The 15,797-nt window shown below is 36.6% G+C and overlaps 1 protein-coding gene across 1 annotated transcript; it reads right to left on the bottom strand.

Annotated features, from left to right (window-relative positions):
• Positions 1-8,061: 8,061 nt before the first annotated feature.
• Positions 8,062-9,018, bottom strand: LOC133067298 (olfactory receptor 4K2). Its single transcript, XM_061158450.1, has one exon. It carries the CDS (start codon positions 9,016-9,018, stop codon positions 8,062-8,064), a length of 957 nt encoding a protein of 318 aa, XP_061014433.1.
• Positions 9,019-15,797: the final 6,779 nt, after the last annotated feature.

The following is a 15,797-nucleotide window of genomic DNA, read 5'->3' on the forward strand; positions in this document are numbered from 1 at the left end:
CCTCTTAAAGCAGACATTTTTAGAGTGCAGTCAGGTTAGAACATTAATGTGAATCAGTGTTTCAAAGTTTATTTCATTATGAAACATTTTTACAACAAATGAGCAAAAAAATGAACCGTCAGTCCAAGAGGTCAAAACTGTACTGTGGATAGGTTACCTTATATAATTAGCCAGAAATAGTTATCCTCTAGATCAATGGTCCCCAATCTTTTTGGCACCAGGAACTGATCTCGTGGAAGACAATTTTTCCACAAAGAGGGGTTGGGGATGGTTTCAGGATGATTCAAAAGCATTACATTTATTGTGCACTTTATTTTTATTGTCCTGAAGAAGGGAAAGGCAACCCACTCCAGTATCCTTGCCTGGAAAATTCCATGGACAGAGGAGCCTGGCGGGCCAGAGCCATGGGGTCACAGAGAGTCAGACACGAATGAGAGACTTTCATTCACTCTCTCACTTATCTCCCTTATTTCTATTGTAATTACATCAGCTCCACCTCAGATCATCAGGCATTATCCGGAGTTGGGAGACTCCTGCCCTAAACCACAGATAAAGGAGTAGTGATCTGGTTCAGGGAAAGCCCTGAGTCTGTATAAATGTTTTTCTCCCCTTTCTTTTTGGGCGTGGGTGCTTTACTAATGAGATTCAGGTAAAACAGGCACAGAGAAAAGTCAGTCCCTGCCTTACTTAAGCTAGGTCACAATATATTCACCTATTTCCTTTCTTTTCTTTTAGAGCCAAGAAAAGCCTTGTAGTCTCTTTGCACAAAAATTATTTTAATTGCTACAGTGCAGACTTATTTTTCTCCATTTGTGAAAGCCTGCATGAAATGAGAGATAGGGACACCAGATCCAAAAGGACCCCAGGATCCAAAAAGGACCTCTATTGATGAGAATAAGTTCTCAAGGGCTTCTGGGGTGAAGTTCTGTTTTTGATCTGAGAAGTAGTTATAATGGTGAGTGCCTTATATTTCATTAGAGTATGCATTTGTTGAATTTTTTTACCTTGGTTTTACTGTATATTAAAAAGGCTATGGTGATGAAAAATGAATATTAGTATGACAGACATTATTGATTGACTCAGCCTCCAATCCATCCTCCTCCAGGATGTTTTCTGTTGCATAAAAAATTTGAAATCTATAAACTGCTATTTTTAGTGAAGGTTTTCTGTGCAAATTAGATTCTACCAATTAGATGCACCAACATGAGCTTTAAAAGGCAGCCTTGAGGCGGATGGCAGTACCAAGGTAATCACTGCTGGTGAGCAAGATGATGAGATGCAAGAGAGAAGTAATTGTGGCAGCCTGACCTGTATTCTAGTGACTTTGCACTAGCTTCATGGGTGTTGAGGATAGTGAGACGGTGGCAGTAGCATCAAGGATCAAAGCTTTTGACTTTCAAATCTCACTACTGGGGTCTATTCTGGAACCCAACAATACTAGTAGTAACCCCCAAGTCCTACTTCTCTAGCTGTTCCAGTGGTTTGGTAAACATCTGATGCAGTGATATGCTGGGCTGGATGAAGCACAAGCTGGAATCAAGATTGCTGGGGGAAATATCAATAACCTCAGATATGTATGTGATAACAATTTTATGGCAGAAAGCAAAGAGGAACTGAAGAGCCTCTTGATGAAAGTGAAAGAAGAGGGTAAAAAAGTTGGCTTAAAACTCAACATTCAAAAAACTAAGATCATGGCACCTAGTCCCATCACTTCATGGCAAATAGATGCAGAACAATGGAAAGAGTTAGAGACTTTATTTTTGGGGGCTCCAAAATCACTGCAGATGGTGACTATAGCCATGAAATTAAAAGACATTTGCTTCTTGGAAGAAAAGCTATAACCAAAATAGACAGCATATTAAAAAGCAGAGACATTACTTTGCCAACAAAAGTCCATCTAATCAAAGCTATGGTTTTTCCAGTAGTCATGTATGGATGTGAGAGTTGGACTATTAAGAAAGTTGAGCACTGAAGAATTGATGCTTTTGAACTGTGGTGTTGGAGAAGACTCTTGAGAGTCCCTTGGACTGCGAGGAGAGAGATCCAGCCAGTCCATCCTAAAGGAAATCAGGCCTGAATATTCATTGGAAGGACTGATGCAGCTAAAACTCCAATACTTTGGCCACCTGATGCGAAGAACTGACTCATTGGAAAAGACCCTGATGCTTGGCAATATTGAAGGCAGGAGGAAAAGGAAGGGGACGACAGAAGATGAGATGGTTGGATAGCCTCACTGACTCGACGTACATGAGTTTGAGCAATCTCCGGGAGTTTGTGATGAACAGGGATGCTTGGCGTGCTGCAGTCCATGGGGTCACAAAGAGCCGGACACAACTGGGTGACTGAATTGAACTGAATGCAGTGATCCACAACTTTTTGGGCAGCAGGGACTTATTTCATGGAGGACAGTTTTTCCACAGATCTGGTTGGGGAGTCGGGGGTAGTTCGGGTGGTAATGCAAGCTATAGGGGAGCAATGGGGAGCAGTGGTTTCTATTTTCTTCACTGAAGGCTAAGCAATGTAATTATACCAGACAAGATGTAAAAGTTAATAGATAGATATTTAACTAGATTAAAACAAATTTTTAAGTGTGCTTTCAAGCCCTAGTATTTTCAGTCTAAGATACACTTTCGCCTTTCAGTTTCCTTTGGTAGGTGGTGGATGATGAAAAGGGGAAAATTATACTTTTATTGATGGCTTCAGAGTCTTAGCACAATTCTAAGGCAAAAAACATGTCAGGCAAATCAGTGATATGCTAAAGATTAGTAGCCATAAAAAGGCTACTAGAGACAGGAAAAAGACTGGAACCTCTAGGCCTAAATATTTTCTTTAATAACAAAGTAAATTTTAAAGAGATAGTAAATATAAATCTCCCTACACTAGCAATGTAACTTACCAGAGTAAAATATAAAACACAAACATGATATTTTAGCACATGTTATTAATAGGTGTTGGGATTTGTGTATGTGTGTATGTATATATGTTTGCATTTAACAAAAAATCAGAAAGAAGCAGATAAAATATCAACTAAATTATGCCAGCAACCATGCAGATTGCATCAACCCATGAGCCACGTCACAGTTCCAAACTTATTTGGATGTTGGTTCTTCTGACTCCATCATAAGTTGTGCATATTTGCCTCACGGTATAACTAATAGCATTGAACATAATTCACAATAAGAAGTACACTGATCTTTATAAATTAATCATCATTACTGGAGTACATAAAAAAGACTGTCAAATTGCTCAGTGGATTTTATTGGCATCTGAGAGTAAATTGCCAGAGTAAAACATAAAAATGCAAGAAGTTCACATGAATTAGATTTACATGACTGCTTTTTCCTCCTTGTTTCCCATCTGGATACATGCATCCAAAAATAACCAAGTAAAATAGTAATAAGGAAAACATGGGAAGAGAATAGGGTTATTTCAACTTTCTCGTCAATTTTGCTTTAAGTGTTTTGTTTAAAAGTTCATTTGAAAAACAAGGTTATTTTGCTTTTCATTGTTTTTGGTCATTGTTTAAGTTTGGAAACACATTTACAAAGAGTATAAACATGTTGAAATGATAGCATCTACCAAGAACTTCTTCCACTTGGCACCAGAGTCCAGTAATCACATTATCCCATGCCTTTATCAATGTAGAAAAATTCCTCACATAAATGCAAGTTCATATACAAGTTATATTTATCTAAGTTAGTATTCACTACTCTGTGCATTTATCTATGTCTTCACCTTAATAATACAGAGGATCAAACATCACCTTTCTTATTCTGGCCATAATTGTGGTGAAAATACAGTCTAAAATTAATTATTTAATAATTATGCATTGTAAAGAAGCAATCACATAGTAGCTAAACAACAATTTAGAAGTTCTCTTGATTCACAAAAATTATTAGCAGTGAGAAAAACATGTTTCTAGAGGTTTGAATTAATATAAGAACCAGTGTAGTTTTCTAGTGGAAGTTACTTTTAATTTTCCTAGTTAATTAATACACATTAATTTTATGCACATATATACAAACATAAGGAGCTTCCCTGGTAGCTCAGTGGTAAAGAATCCACATGCCAACACAGGAGATGTGGGTTCAATCCCTGGGTCGGGAAGATTTACTGGAGGAGGAAACGGCAACCCACTCCAGTATTCTTGCCTGGGAAATCCCAGGGACAGAGAAGCCTGGCAGGCCACAGTCCATGGGGTCGCAAAGAGTCAGATACAACTTAGCAACTGAACAACAACAATAAAAATACAGACACAATTATTTTAAATTTATAAAATAGAAATTTACTTATCAAATTAAACATGTCAATTGTTAGCTCAGTAGAGTACTAAGTTCCTTAAAAATACCCAGAGTTGTTTAGAATTATACTTTAAGAACATGTATTGAATGCATATTATGTGCTTTATATGAATAACTTCCTTTATCCCTTAAAAAACTCTGTGATGTAGGTACCATTACCATGTCCTTTTACAGATGCAGAAACTGAGGCAAAGGTACATTAGGTATCTGGCCCAAGTTTACAGCACCAACAAGCAGTATAACAGGCATTTAACCCTGGTAGAAACATGCCCAAGTCCAACATTTTTGTAGAAGTCTAACTTCTACACTCAGGGTAGATCCAGGTTCTGCAGAGCCAAAAGTTTATGTAATATAAGGTGACTTCTATAAGAAAAAAAGAGTCAAAATTATGAACAAGTTGTTGCTGGGATCCATTTCAGGGCTTTTGAAGAAATGCAGGCAGAGGAGGGATCTAAACCTTAGCCTTCAATGTAAATCCACCATCATCACACTGTATAATATTTTGAAATGTACCCCAAATATTTTTGGAAGTATATAAAGTGTATATCATTTATGGATTTTATTGTCATTATGTATATCCAATTCCTTCGTGTATTACAATTTACATTTTGTCATTTCATCTAGACCTGACTTTTATAGTTTTTTTTTTCACCTGCACTTGATAATATTGCTTACCTGTACTAAACAGCTTCTTAACAAATTTTAAAAACTCATAGGTTTGGTATGGCCAAGCTTCCCGAACACCTAACGGAATATGAAGTTGTTTGTCAACATACTCTTGTAAATTCTCCATCTCCTGATGTTCCCTCAAATGTGTTATTGGAAATTCAGATCATTTAAAGCTATGCTCAGCCTGGTATGTTTATACTAACTGGTATCTCTTCATCTAGCATGCTTTATAAAACATTATTTCTGCCTTTAGATGCCCTAGTGGCAAATGGCACCATCTTTCCTGTTTCAGGAGCCTGTGGCCATTAGATTGTATTTACCCTTGGTTAAAGGGTGTCAGCAGCATGTTGAGGAGACATGGTGATAAAATAATCGAGCTGTGGCTCCTAATTAAGATTTTAGTGTTTACGTAATGTGTAGAAGTATATTGTATGATGACTCCTCATGCTGAGCCATCAGAGAAAGTGGTACTTCTCTTTATATATGGAAGTTGTCCAGAGGCTATCTATGGTCCTTTTCATTCTCAGCTAGACAAACTTACTATCAATCCAACTACTCAATTTCATTATTGACTTGCCTTACAGAGTTATCTGTTGATGAGTTATACTGTTGAGAGTTTGGCAAATACCCTTGGGTTTTAGAATTATCCACATAAGCGCTGAAGATTGATGACATCCCTTTAAAAAGACTCCACAGTTCTATCTTGCAAAAAGCAGTTCATTTAAAAACATAATTCCTGTTCAAATAAAGATATTATTTGAAAGAATTACTTGGAGCATTTCTAAAACAACAGATATAAAAATTCTATATAAATGAGTTCCTTAATCCTGAACATATTTGCACATGTAACTGAAACAGAGAAAATTTATGCATACAACCAGAATTTGTCCATCTCTATCCTTATTTATTTTTTTGGGCTCCAAAATCACTGCTGATGGTGACTGCAGCCATGAAATTAAAAGACGCTTACTCCTTGGGAGGAAAGTTATGACCAACGTAGATGGCATATTAAAAAGCAGAGACATTACTTTGCCAGCAAAGGTCTTTCTAGTCAAGGCTATGGTTTTTCCAGTGGTCATGTATGGATGTGAGAGTTGGACTGTGAAGAAAGCTGAGCGTCAAAAATTTGATGCTTTTGAACTGTGGTGTTGGAGAAGACTCTTGAGAGTCCCTTGGACTGCAAGGAGATCCAACCAGTCCATCCTGAAGGAGATCAGTCCTGGGTGTTCATTGGAAGGACTGATGCTGAAGCTGAAACTCCAATCCTTTGGCCACCTCATGCGAAGAGTTGATTCGTTGGAAAAGACCCTGATGCTTGGAGGGATTGGGGGCAGGAGGAGAAGGGGACGACAGAGGATGAGATGGCTGGATGGCATCACCAACTCGATGGGCATGAGTTTGAATAAACTCCTGGAGTTTGTGATGGACAGGGAGGCCTGGCGTGCTGCGATTCATGGGATCGCAAAGAGTCGGACATAATTGAGCGACTGAACTGAACTGAACTGATCCCTATTTCAAATAGAATTATGCTATTATTCTGCAGCAATAGACACATTTTATTCTTGTGTTAATACTGCAGATGATTTATTCAATAGTTTCAAAAGTGCCTAGCTTAAACACAATATCACACTTTCAAACTGTAAGCATCCCTTTGTTTAATACTTTAATTAATAAAATAAAAAACACACACTAAGGAAGAAAAACATATTTCTCATCATTTGGCTTAAAATGAAAAGTTAAGAATTTCATTTTCTTAAATTCTTTCTTGTTAATGGCATTTAATGCATATATAATTCTTGGTTTTCTCTGTTTGTTCAATAATACCAGAAAAGAATAACAACTTGGTATTTATCAAACACTGTGGTGGCAACTGATCTTTCCTCTTGCAAATACAAATTGTATAGTATATTGGACACCATATTTTATAAGTATAATTTAGTAAATTCCAAATAACAGTTAATTCTTTAAGATTTGCCATCAACAAAGCCAATGATTTGCAAAGTAAAGGGTCCATGAGATGGCAAGTCTTTCAATGCCTGCATTTCCAGTATCGACCAGCAGGTGGTAGTGATACCTTGTGTACCTTCAACCTAATTTTGAACCTAGCACTTAAAAGTATTAGAAAAAAAAAAAAAAAAACTTTCCTGACAGAAATAACACTTATTACATTGACATTGTATAACTAATCACAAATTTCTTATTTTTGCATCCAAATATTAAGAGGAAGAAGTAATTTAACAAAAGTGTAAAACAACATAATACTTCAAAGAAAAGCATAAACTTTCCATTAATTCACTATCATATACTGTATCTTTCATTTCATTCTAGTTTTAACTTTCCAGGCATTAAACTGACATTAGGGTCGGTATGAAGCAAAGTGTGGTGTTTTGAAACTCATTTCACAATATCTTCTACTCATAGAATTTTCTAGCCTCTTTTTTATGTCTGTGTTATCAGAAGGAGTTATCATGAATGTGTTTCTTATTAGCTAAAAGTGAGCGTCTACTTACAGCACTCACTTTGGACTTCATCAAAATTTATAATGAAACATACTCAGACTTTCTTTAACAGAACTCACAAATTTGTTTAAATGTTAAGTAGTAATGTCAGGAATGTGCATAGATAATCATTGCTTATTGATCAGAGGTTACTCCTATACCAGTACTGAATTTATAAGGCTTACAGAAATTCACTAATTTGTCATACTTTAGAGTTCTCTGAGTAGCTCAGTTGTTAGTTGTATGTAAATGTTACTATCTTCTAGTTAGCCTTTGATCAATACTTCTCATTTTCTATTCCTCTTTTCCAATGAATAGAATGCTAATATTGAATTTCCTAACTGAAACAATCATTCTTAACATTTTTATAGATATTCTTTGCTTCTGGAAAAATTTGCTTCTGTCAGCTTGCTTTTCTGAAATTTAAAATGTATTTAAAATACATGTATGAGGATAGTTTTAACATGAACTTGTGATTTCACAAATTTTGGCAATTTCAAGTTGATAATAACTTGAGAAATAAAAGCCTAACGTGTGCTGTGCACACAAAAAATGTGGCAATTAATACCCAGGAATAAAACTAGATGTTAAAACTAAAAACAATGCAATGGAGTTGCCTTGTTAGAATTTATAAGCTTATTCTTCAGTTTCCTCATGGCTGTTTTCACTTCCTGATTTCTCAAAGTATAGATGACTGGGTTCAGAATGGGAGTAAAGATGGTATAAAACACAGATAGAATCTTGTCTATCAGAAAACTGCTTAGTGGCCACATATAGATGAAGATGCAGGGGCCAAAGAACATGAAGACAACAATGAAATGAGCTGTGCAGGTAGAAAGAACCTTAGATGTTCCTTTTGAAGCATGATTTCTGATAGTTACCAAGACAATAACATAGGAACTGAATAGAAGAATAAAGCAGGACAAGGCAATGATGCCACTGGTTGAGATCATAAAGAGGCCCAGGACATAAGTATTTACACATGCTAGTTGGAACACCACAGGAAGGTCACAGAAAAAGCTATCTACCTCATTGGGACCACAGAATGGCAATGTGAGAGCGAATATGACCTGGCTCATGGAATGCATGACTCCTACAACCCAGGAGACCACCACAAAGGCAACACACATCTGGGGACTTATGATTGAAGCATAGTGGAGAGGCTTGCATATTGCAATATACCTATCAAAAGACATAGCCATTAGTAAAATAATCTCAGTGCCAGTAAAAAGGTGTAGAAAAAATATCTGGGTGATGCAACCATCAAAGGAGATGGTTTTGTGTCCACTGAGGTAGTCTGTGATCATCTTAGGGGTTGCAAAGGAAGCAAGAGACATATCAATGATGGAAAGGTTGGTGAGCAGGAAGTACATGGGGAAGTGCAGATGAGAGTCAGCTATCACTGTGATGACTATGAGGCTATTACCCACCATTGTTGCCACATAAAAGAGCGAAAACACCACAAAGAAAAATGTCTGTAGTTTCCAGGATTTAGAGAGTCCTAGCAAAACAAAATCAGAAACTGTAGACTTGTTCACCACATCCATCATCCTAACTGATAGTTGGAAACCTGCATCAAAGAAAAAGAAAAAAAATTCAAGAGAAAATATGATTCTATTGAAGCGAAGGCTCTATTTCCCAGATTCATTTTCATAGACTTTGCTTCCTCTAGGAAAACTTATCTTTAGTATTCTTTCCACCTTCATTGGCTATATTGATTTGAAAGGTAGGATATTAGGGATTGTGGTGGAAGTCATAGATGTTGAAAATAGCACTTTCCTTCCTAGTGCTAGTGGAAATCCAAATGAGATTAGCATGTGTAATTTTAAAGATAAGAACTCACATTAAGGAAGCACTTACTCTGAACTGACTGTGTGTTAAATGCATACACACACACACACACACACACACACATACATACACACACACAGGTTTAGTCATTTAGAAACTTATCCATACTGAAAGTATGGATTTCCATAAGGTTATCCATTGTGAAAGAACATTAAAAATTTTATCACATATAAGTGACATGGGCTCTTAAGCAACGTTATGGACAGACTTAAGTTGACATTTGCAAAACTCATAAATTTATAGAGAATTATTAACATATTTATGGATAAAATTCATCTGATTGAGACCCACCAGAAACACAGAGAAAATTAGTTTTGTTGATATTTACCCAAACTAAGTTTTTATAAAGTCAACAAAAACAAGACTGAGAGCTGACTGTCACTCAGATCATGAACTACTTATTGCCAAATTCAGACTTAAAGTTGAAGAAAGTAGGGAAAATCACTAGACCATTCAGGTATGACCTAAATCAAATCCCTTATGATTATACAGTGAAAGTCAGAAATAGATTCAGGGGATTAGATCTGATAAAACAGTGCCTGAAGAACTATGGACAGAGTTTCATGACATTGTACAGGAGGCAGTGATCAAGACCATCCCCAAGAAAAAGAAATGCAAAAGGCAAAATCATTGTCTGAGAGGGCCTTACAAATAGCTATGAAAAGAAGAGAAGCAAAAGGCAAAGGAGAAAAGGAAAGATATACCCATTTGAATGCAGAGTTCCAAAGAATAGCAAAGAGAGATCAGAAAGCTTTTCTCAGTGATCAACGCAAAGAAATAGAGGAAAACAACAGAAGGAGAAAGACTAGAGATCTCTTCAAGAAAATTAGAAGTACCGAGGGAATATTTCATGCAAAGATGGGCACAATAAAGGACAGAAATGGTATGGACCTAACAGAAGCAGAAGTTATTAAGAAGATGAGGCAAGAATACACAGATGAACTATATAAAAAAAGATCTTCATGACCCAGATAATCATGATGGTATGATCACTCACCTAGAGCCAGACATCCTGTAATGCAAAGTCAAGTGGGCCTTAGGAAGCATTCTACGAACAAAATTAGTGGAGGTGATGGAATTCCAGTTGCGCTATTTCAAATCCTAAAAGATAATGCTGTGAAAGTGCTGCACTCAATATGCCAGCAAATTTGGAAAACTCAGCAGTGGCCACAGGACTGGAAAAGGTCAGTTTTCATTCCAGTCCCAAAGAAAGGCAATGCCAAAGAATGTTCAAACTACTGCACAATTGCACTCATCTCACACGCTAGCAAAGTAATGCTCAAAATTCTCCAAGCCAGAATTCAATAGTACGTGAACCATGAAATTCCAGATGTTCAAGCTGGTTTTAGAAAAGGCAGAGGAACCAGAGATCAAATTGCCAACATCCCCTGGATCATCGAAAAAGCAAGACAGTTCCAGAAAAACATCTACTTCTGTTTTATTGACTATGTCAAAGCCTTCGACTGGGTGGATCCCAACAAACTGTGGAAAATTCATAAAGAGATGGGAATACCAGACCACCTGACCTGCCTCTTGAGAAACCTGTATGCAGATCAGGAAGCAACAGTTAGAACTGGACATGAAACAACAGACTGGTTCCAAATAGGGAAAGAAGTACATCAAGGCTTTATATTGTCACCCTGTTTATTTAGCTTATATGCAGAGTACATCATGAGAAATGCTGGACTGGATGAAGCACAAGCTGGAATCATGATTGCTGGAAGAAACATCAATAACCTCAGATATGCAGATGACCTCACCCTTTAGGCAGAAAGTGAGGAAGAACTAAAGAGCCTCTTGATGAAAGTGAAAGAGGAGAGTGAAAAGTTGGCGGAAAACTCAACATTCAGAAAACTTAGATCATGGCATCTGGTCCCATAACCTCATGGCAAATAGATGGAGAACAGTGGAAACGGTGACAGACTTTATTTTGGGGGACTCCAAAATCACTGCAGATGGTGACTGCAGCCATAAAATTAAAAGATGCTTACTCCTTGGAAGAAAAGTTATGACCAACCTAGATAGCATATTAAAGAGCAGAGACATTACTTTGCCAACAAAAGTCCATCTAGTCAAGGCTATGGTTTTTCCAGTAGTCATGTATGGATGTGAGAGTTGGACTATAAAGATTGCTGAGCACCAAAGAACTGATGCTTTTGAACTGTGGTGTTGGAGAAGACTCTTGAGAGTCCCTTGGACTGCAAGGAGATCCAACACCAGTCCATCCTAAAGGAAATCAGGCCTGAATATTCATTGGAAGGACTGATGCAGCTGAAACTCCAATACTTTAGCCACCTGATGGGAAGAACTGACTCATTTGAAAAGACTCTGATGCTGAGAAAGATGTAAGGCAGGAGGAGAAAGGGACAACAGAGGATGAGATGGTTGGATGGCATCACCAACTCGATGGACATGAGTTTGAGCAAACTCCAGGGTGATGATGAACAGGGAAGCCTGACATGCTGCAGTCTATGGGGTCACAAAGAGCGACTGAACTGAACTGAATTGAACTGAACAAAACTGAGTATCAAGTATATTGCAATATAGCCACTACCCCAAAGAAAGGCATTTAACTGCTTCTCTATTTCTTTTTTTCCTTAAATAGGAGTATGTTCCTCCTACAAATATTTGTGATTACATGACTTAAAATTTTACCTTGTCTTCTAAAGGATATGTCATATCACTTCTATGGGAATAAGCCTTAAGGCTTAGCCCCACTTCTGTTTGAATTCTCCCTTCATATATGCCAACATATGCAAACTGTTTTAATGATCTAATCCTCCAGAATTAGAAGGTGGAAGTAGGAAAGACATACGAAAAAAAAAGAAAAGAGCACTTTTGCTTACCAGATCTCTAGCAGAATCAGGGCTTTATAGTATACACAGTGTTGAGTAGGCTCTGACAGAGAATGTAGAGGAGTTAGTTTTAAATATAAATAAATGACCTAGGTGAATCATTAGCTGTGTAGCAGCTGTAGATAAAATGGATGTTGTAGGGACTTGGGAATTGACCAAGAAATCATATTTCAATGGGATCTTTTGAACAACAAAAGTGGTATGATTTAGTTCACAACAGGAAGATATATTAATTTTCTCATGGGAATTTACAATGATTGTTTTTACCTGGACCTGAGAGATTCAGGGGATGGAAGTTGGAAAAGTCAACATTTAGAAGGTAGAAGGAGATGCCAACAAATTTTAATGAGCACTCTTGATTATCTAACCTTGTTCTAGAGGCCATGGGAGAATAAAATCCAGGAACATTTATTTCTGCTTTAAGTAATGTATAATTTTTTGGAGTTACTGAACACTCATAAATAAAACAATTTGTGAAACAGTGCAGTCAAATATATCAAGTTTTCAACCAATTCTTAGAGATAAAGAGTGAACTGGATTTTAAATAATGGAAAAATTGCGGTGTGCTTAATCAATCAAGAATATGTTCTTACAGAAGAAATATCATGAACTTGACCTATAATGAAAACTAAAATTTTGTTTGGTAAGGGAAAAAAGTATGTGGGAAATGAAATAGTGGAACTTATTTGCAGGAACAAGATATTCAGTTAGCAGTTTAGAAGAATAAGGATGCCACTCTAAAATATGATTTGATGTAAAAGACGATAAAGGCTCATTGTAAGACTATAGGCAGAGTTATGGTGACTTGAAATCAATATTTTGTAAGGATTTATACAGATGATTTGAGAAGAGAGAATTTGAAGGCAGGAAATTATTAAATTAAATAATTCTACTTAGTTTATCTCTTCAGAGACCCTCCATTGCTGTAATAAGAGCATAATTCCCCCCCCCCCTTTTTTTTTTAGCAAAGCCTTGGAAACATGACTTATTTATTCAACACAATATGGGCAGAAGTTTTGTGCCACATGTGCCACATTTGAGCAGAAGCTTTAAGATTCAATGCATAATTCCCCTATTGCTCTTTATCCATCTTCCTGGGTCCAAGGATGAAGAGATGATGGGAACCAGACTGTGCTCATAGTTAAAAAGACACAATTCTGTGAACGAGTTCGTTATCTCCTAATTGTTGTATACATTTAACATCATGCTAATCATTATCCCCGCAGGCTTAAATTGATTTTAAAATTAATATGAAATTTCAAATAACCTAAGATCACCGAAACAATGTGAACAGAACAAATTTGTTAGGGTCACAAAATCTGTTTTCAACACTTATTATAAAGCTATAGTAATCATTAGAGTATTGTGTTTGCCTAAAAAATAGATGCATAGAACAGAATGGAAACTCCAGAAGAATTTCACATATATGATAACTGATTTTCAAAAAAGGTACCAAAATAATTTGATAGGAAAGAAGAGCCCTTTTAACAAAAGACTGTTTAACAATTGTTCTTTGTTCCAGTGGCTCAGTGGTAAAGGACCTGCCTGCAATGCAAGAGACACAGGAGATCAGGTTGGATCCCTGGGTCGGGAAGATCCCCTGGAACAGGGCATGGCAACCCACTCCAGCATTCTTGCCTAGAGAATCTCATGGACAGAGGAGCCTGGTGGGCTACAGTCTATAAGGTTGCAAAGAGTCGGACATGACTGGAGAAACTAAGCATGCATGCACATCTATATGGAAAGTAAATAAATAACTTCAATCCTTGTCTGCAACCTTATGCAAAAAGTATTTTGAAATATCTCCAGTAAATTAATAAGAAAAATTTCAATAGGGAAAAAATTGGCCAAAAAAAAAAAACAAAAAACAAACAACTAAATAAGTAATTCCTAGAATAAATTACGCCTAATAACAAATAAACTTATGAGAAATATTTAACCTCATTAATGGCCAGGGAACTGCATATTAAAATAAAAATCAATGTCATTTTTGCTCATCAAATTGATGAAAATTTAGAAGAATATTTAGGGATATTTTGTATCATGGATGGGGCTTCCCAGGTGATGCTAGTGGTAAAGAACCTACCTGCCAATACAGAAGACATAAGAGATGGGGGTTTGATCTCTGGGTGGGGAAGATCCCCTGAAGGAGGGCATGGCAACCCCTTCCGTATTCTTGCCTGGAGAATCCCCATGGACAGAGGATCCTGGCAGGCTATCGTCCATAGTATCACAAAGAGTCAGATCTGGCTGAAGCAACTTAGCACACACGCATATCATTGATGAATGTATAAACTGCAGTGTTAAAAACAAACAAACCCAATGTCTCGGCAATAACTTCTAAAATTAAAGTATACTTTTCTTCAATGTCATTTGACTCATAAATCTTTCTTTTGAGAATCAATTCATGGAAATAAAAGCAGTGATCCTTTAAACTATGAAAAAAATATTTATTTTAGCAGAGTAAGCAGTGGGAAAAATAAGGGGAAAAAATCTGATTACCTATTAGTAAAGGAATTATATAAGTTACAGAATACCCTTACTTTAAAAAATACAGCTGTCATGAAAAGAAATACTTGAATTTGAATACACTACAATGTCTGCAATAAACCATCAAATGAAAAGCAAACTGGTTGGTCATGTGTACTATATGATCTTAATTTTGTAAGAAACGAACAATAACAGAGTAGACTAACACTGGCTACATCAGGGATTGAGAATAAAGAAGTAGTTGATGCATTTCCTTCTTCATACATATTTGGATATTTTTCACTTCTTACTAATTTTGTTTGCAGTTAAATATACATAATATAAAATTTATCTTTAGTGATATTTAGTATATTCTAAGTATTGTGCAACTATCACCACCATCTAGTTCAAGAACATTTTTTTGTCAATGACTGCCACTATCCCCTTTCACGTTCCAGAACATTTTATCCAAAAGGAAAGCCTGTATTTGTTGAGCAAACACTCCCAAATCTCCTTTCCCCAAGCCCTTACAATCAATAATCTGTTTCCTGTATGTGTTTGTCTATTCCTGACATTTCATACAAATGAAATAACATAATATGCAGCCTTTTGTGTCAAAAACTTGTACATAAATGTTTGTAGTAGCATTATTCACAACAGCCAAAATGTGGAAACATCTATAAACTGATTAATGAATAAACTAAATGTTGGATAGCCATACAGTGGAATATTATTTGGCCATGAAATGAAATGAGGTATAAAATAGTGATCCATGCTACAACCTGAATGAACCTTGAAAACATTGCAAGAAGCCACATGTCTTACTCTTGAAACTACAGTTGACCCTTGAACATGGGGGTTAGGAGTAAGAAGTCAAAAATTTGTGTGTAACTTGATAGTAAGCCCTCTGTGTCCACCATTCCACATCCATGGATTAAACCAACCTCGAATCATGTAGTGTTCTCATATTTACTACTGAAAAAAAAATCCACATATAAATGGACTTGGACAGTTCAAACCTGTGTTGTTCTAGGGTTAAGTATGTAACTATGTGAGTGTGTGTGTATAAAGTAATGTATATTGGAGATGAACAGACTGAAAAAACAACTCTTCTAGGGTATTTAAGAGAGGTGGGACACAGGCACATCTCTGCT

The sequence above is a fragment of the Dama dama genome, chromosome 12 (genome assembly GCF_033118175.1).
Source record: "Dama dama isolate Ldn47 chromosome 12, ASM3311817v1, whole genome shotgun sequence".
Lineage (NCBI taxonomy): Eukaryota > Metazoa > Chordata > Mammalia > Artiodactyla > Cervidae > Dama > Dama dama.

Bases quoted from the DNA above. Each gene is read 5' to 3' on its own strand.
- LOC133067298 (XM_061158450.1), bottom strand. From the start codon at position 9,018: ATGATGGATGTGGTGAACAAGTCTACAGTTTCTGATTTTGTTTTGCTA.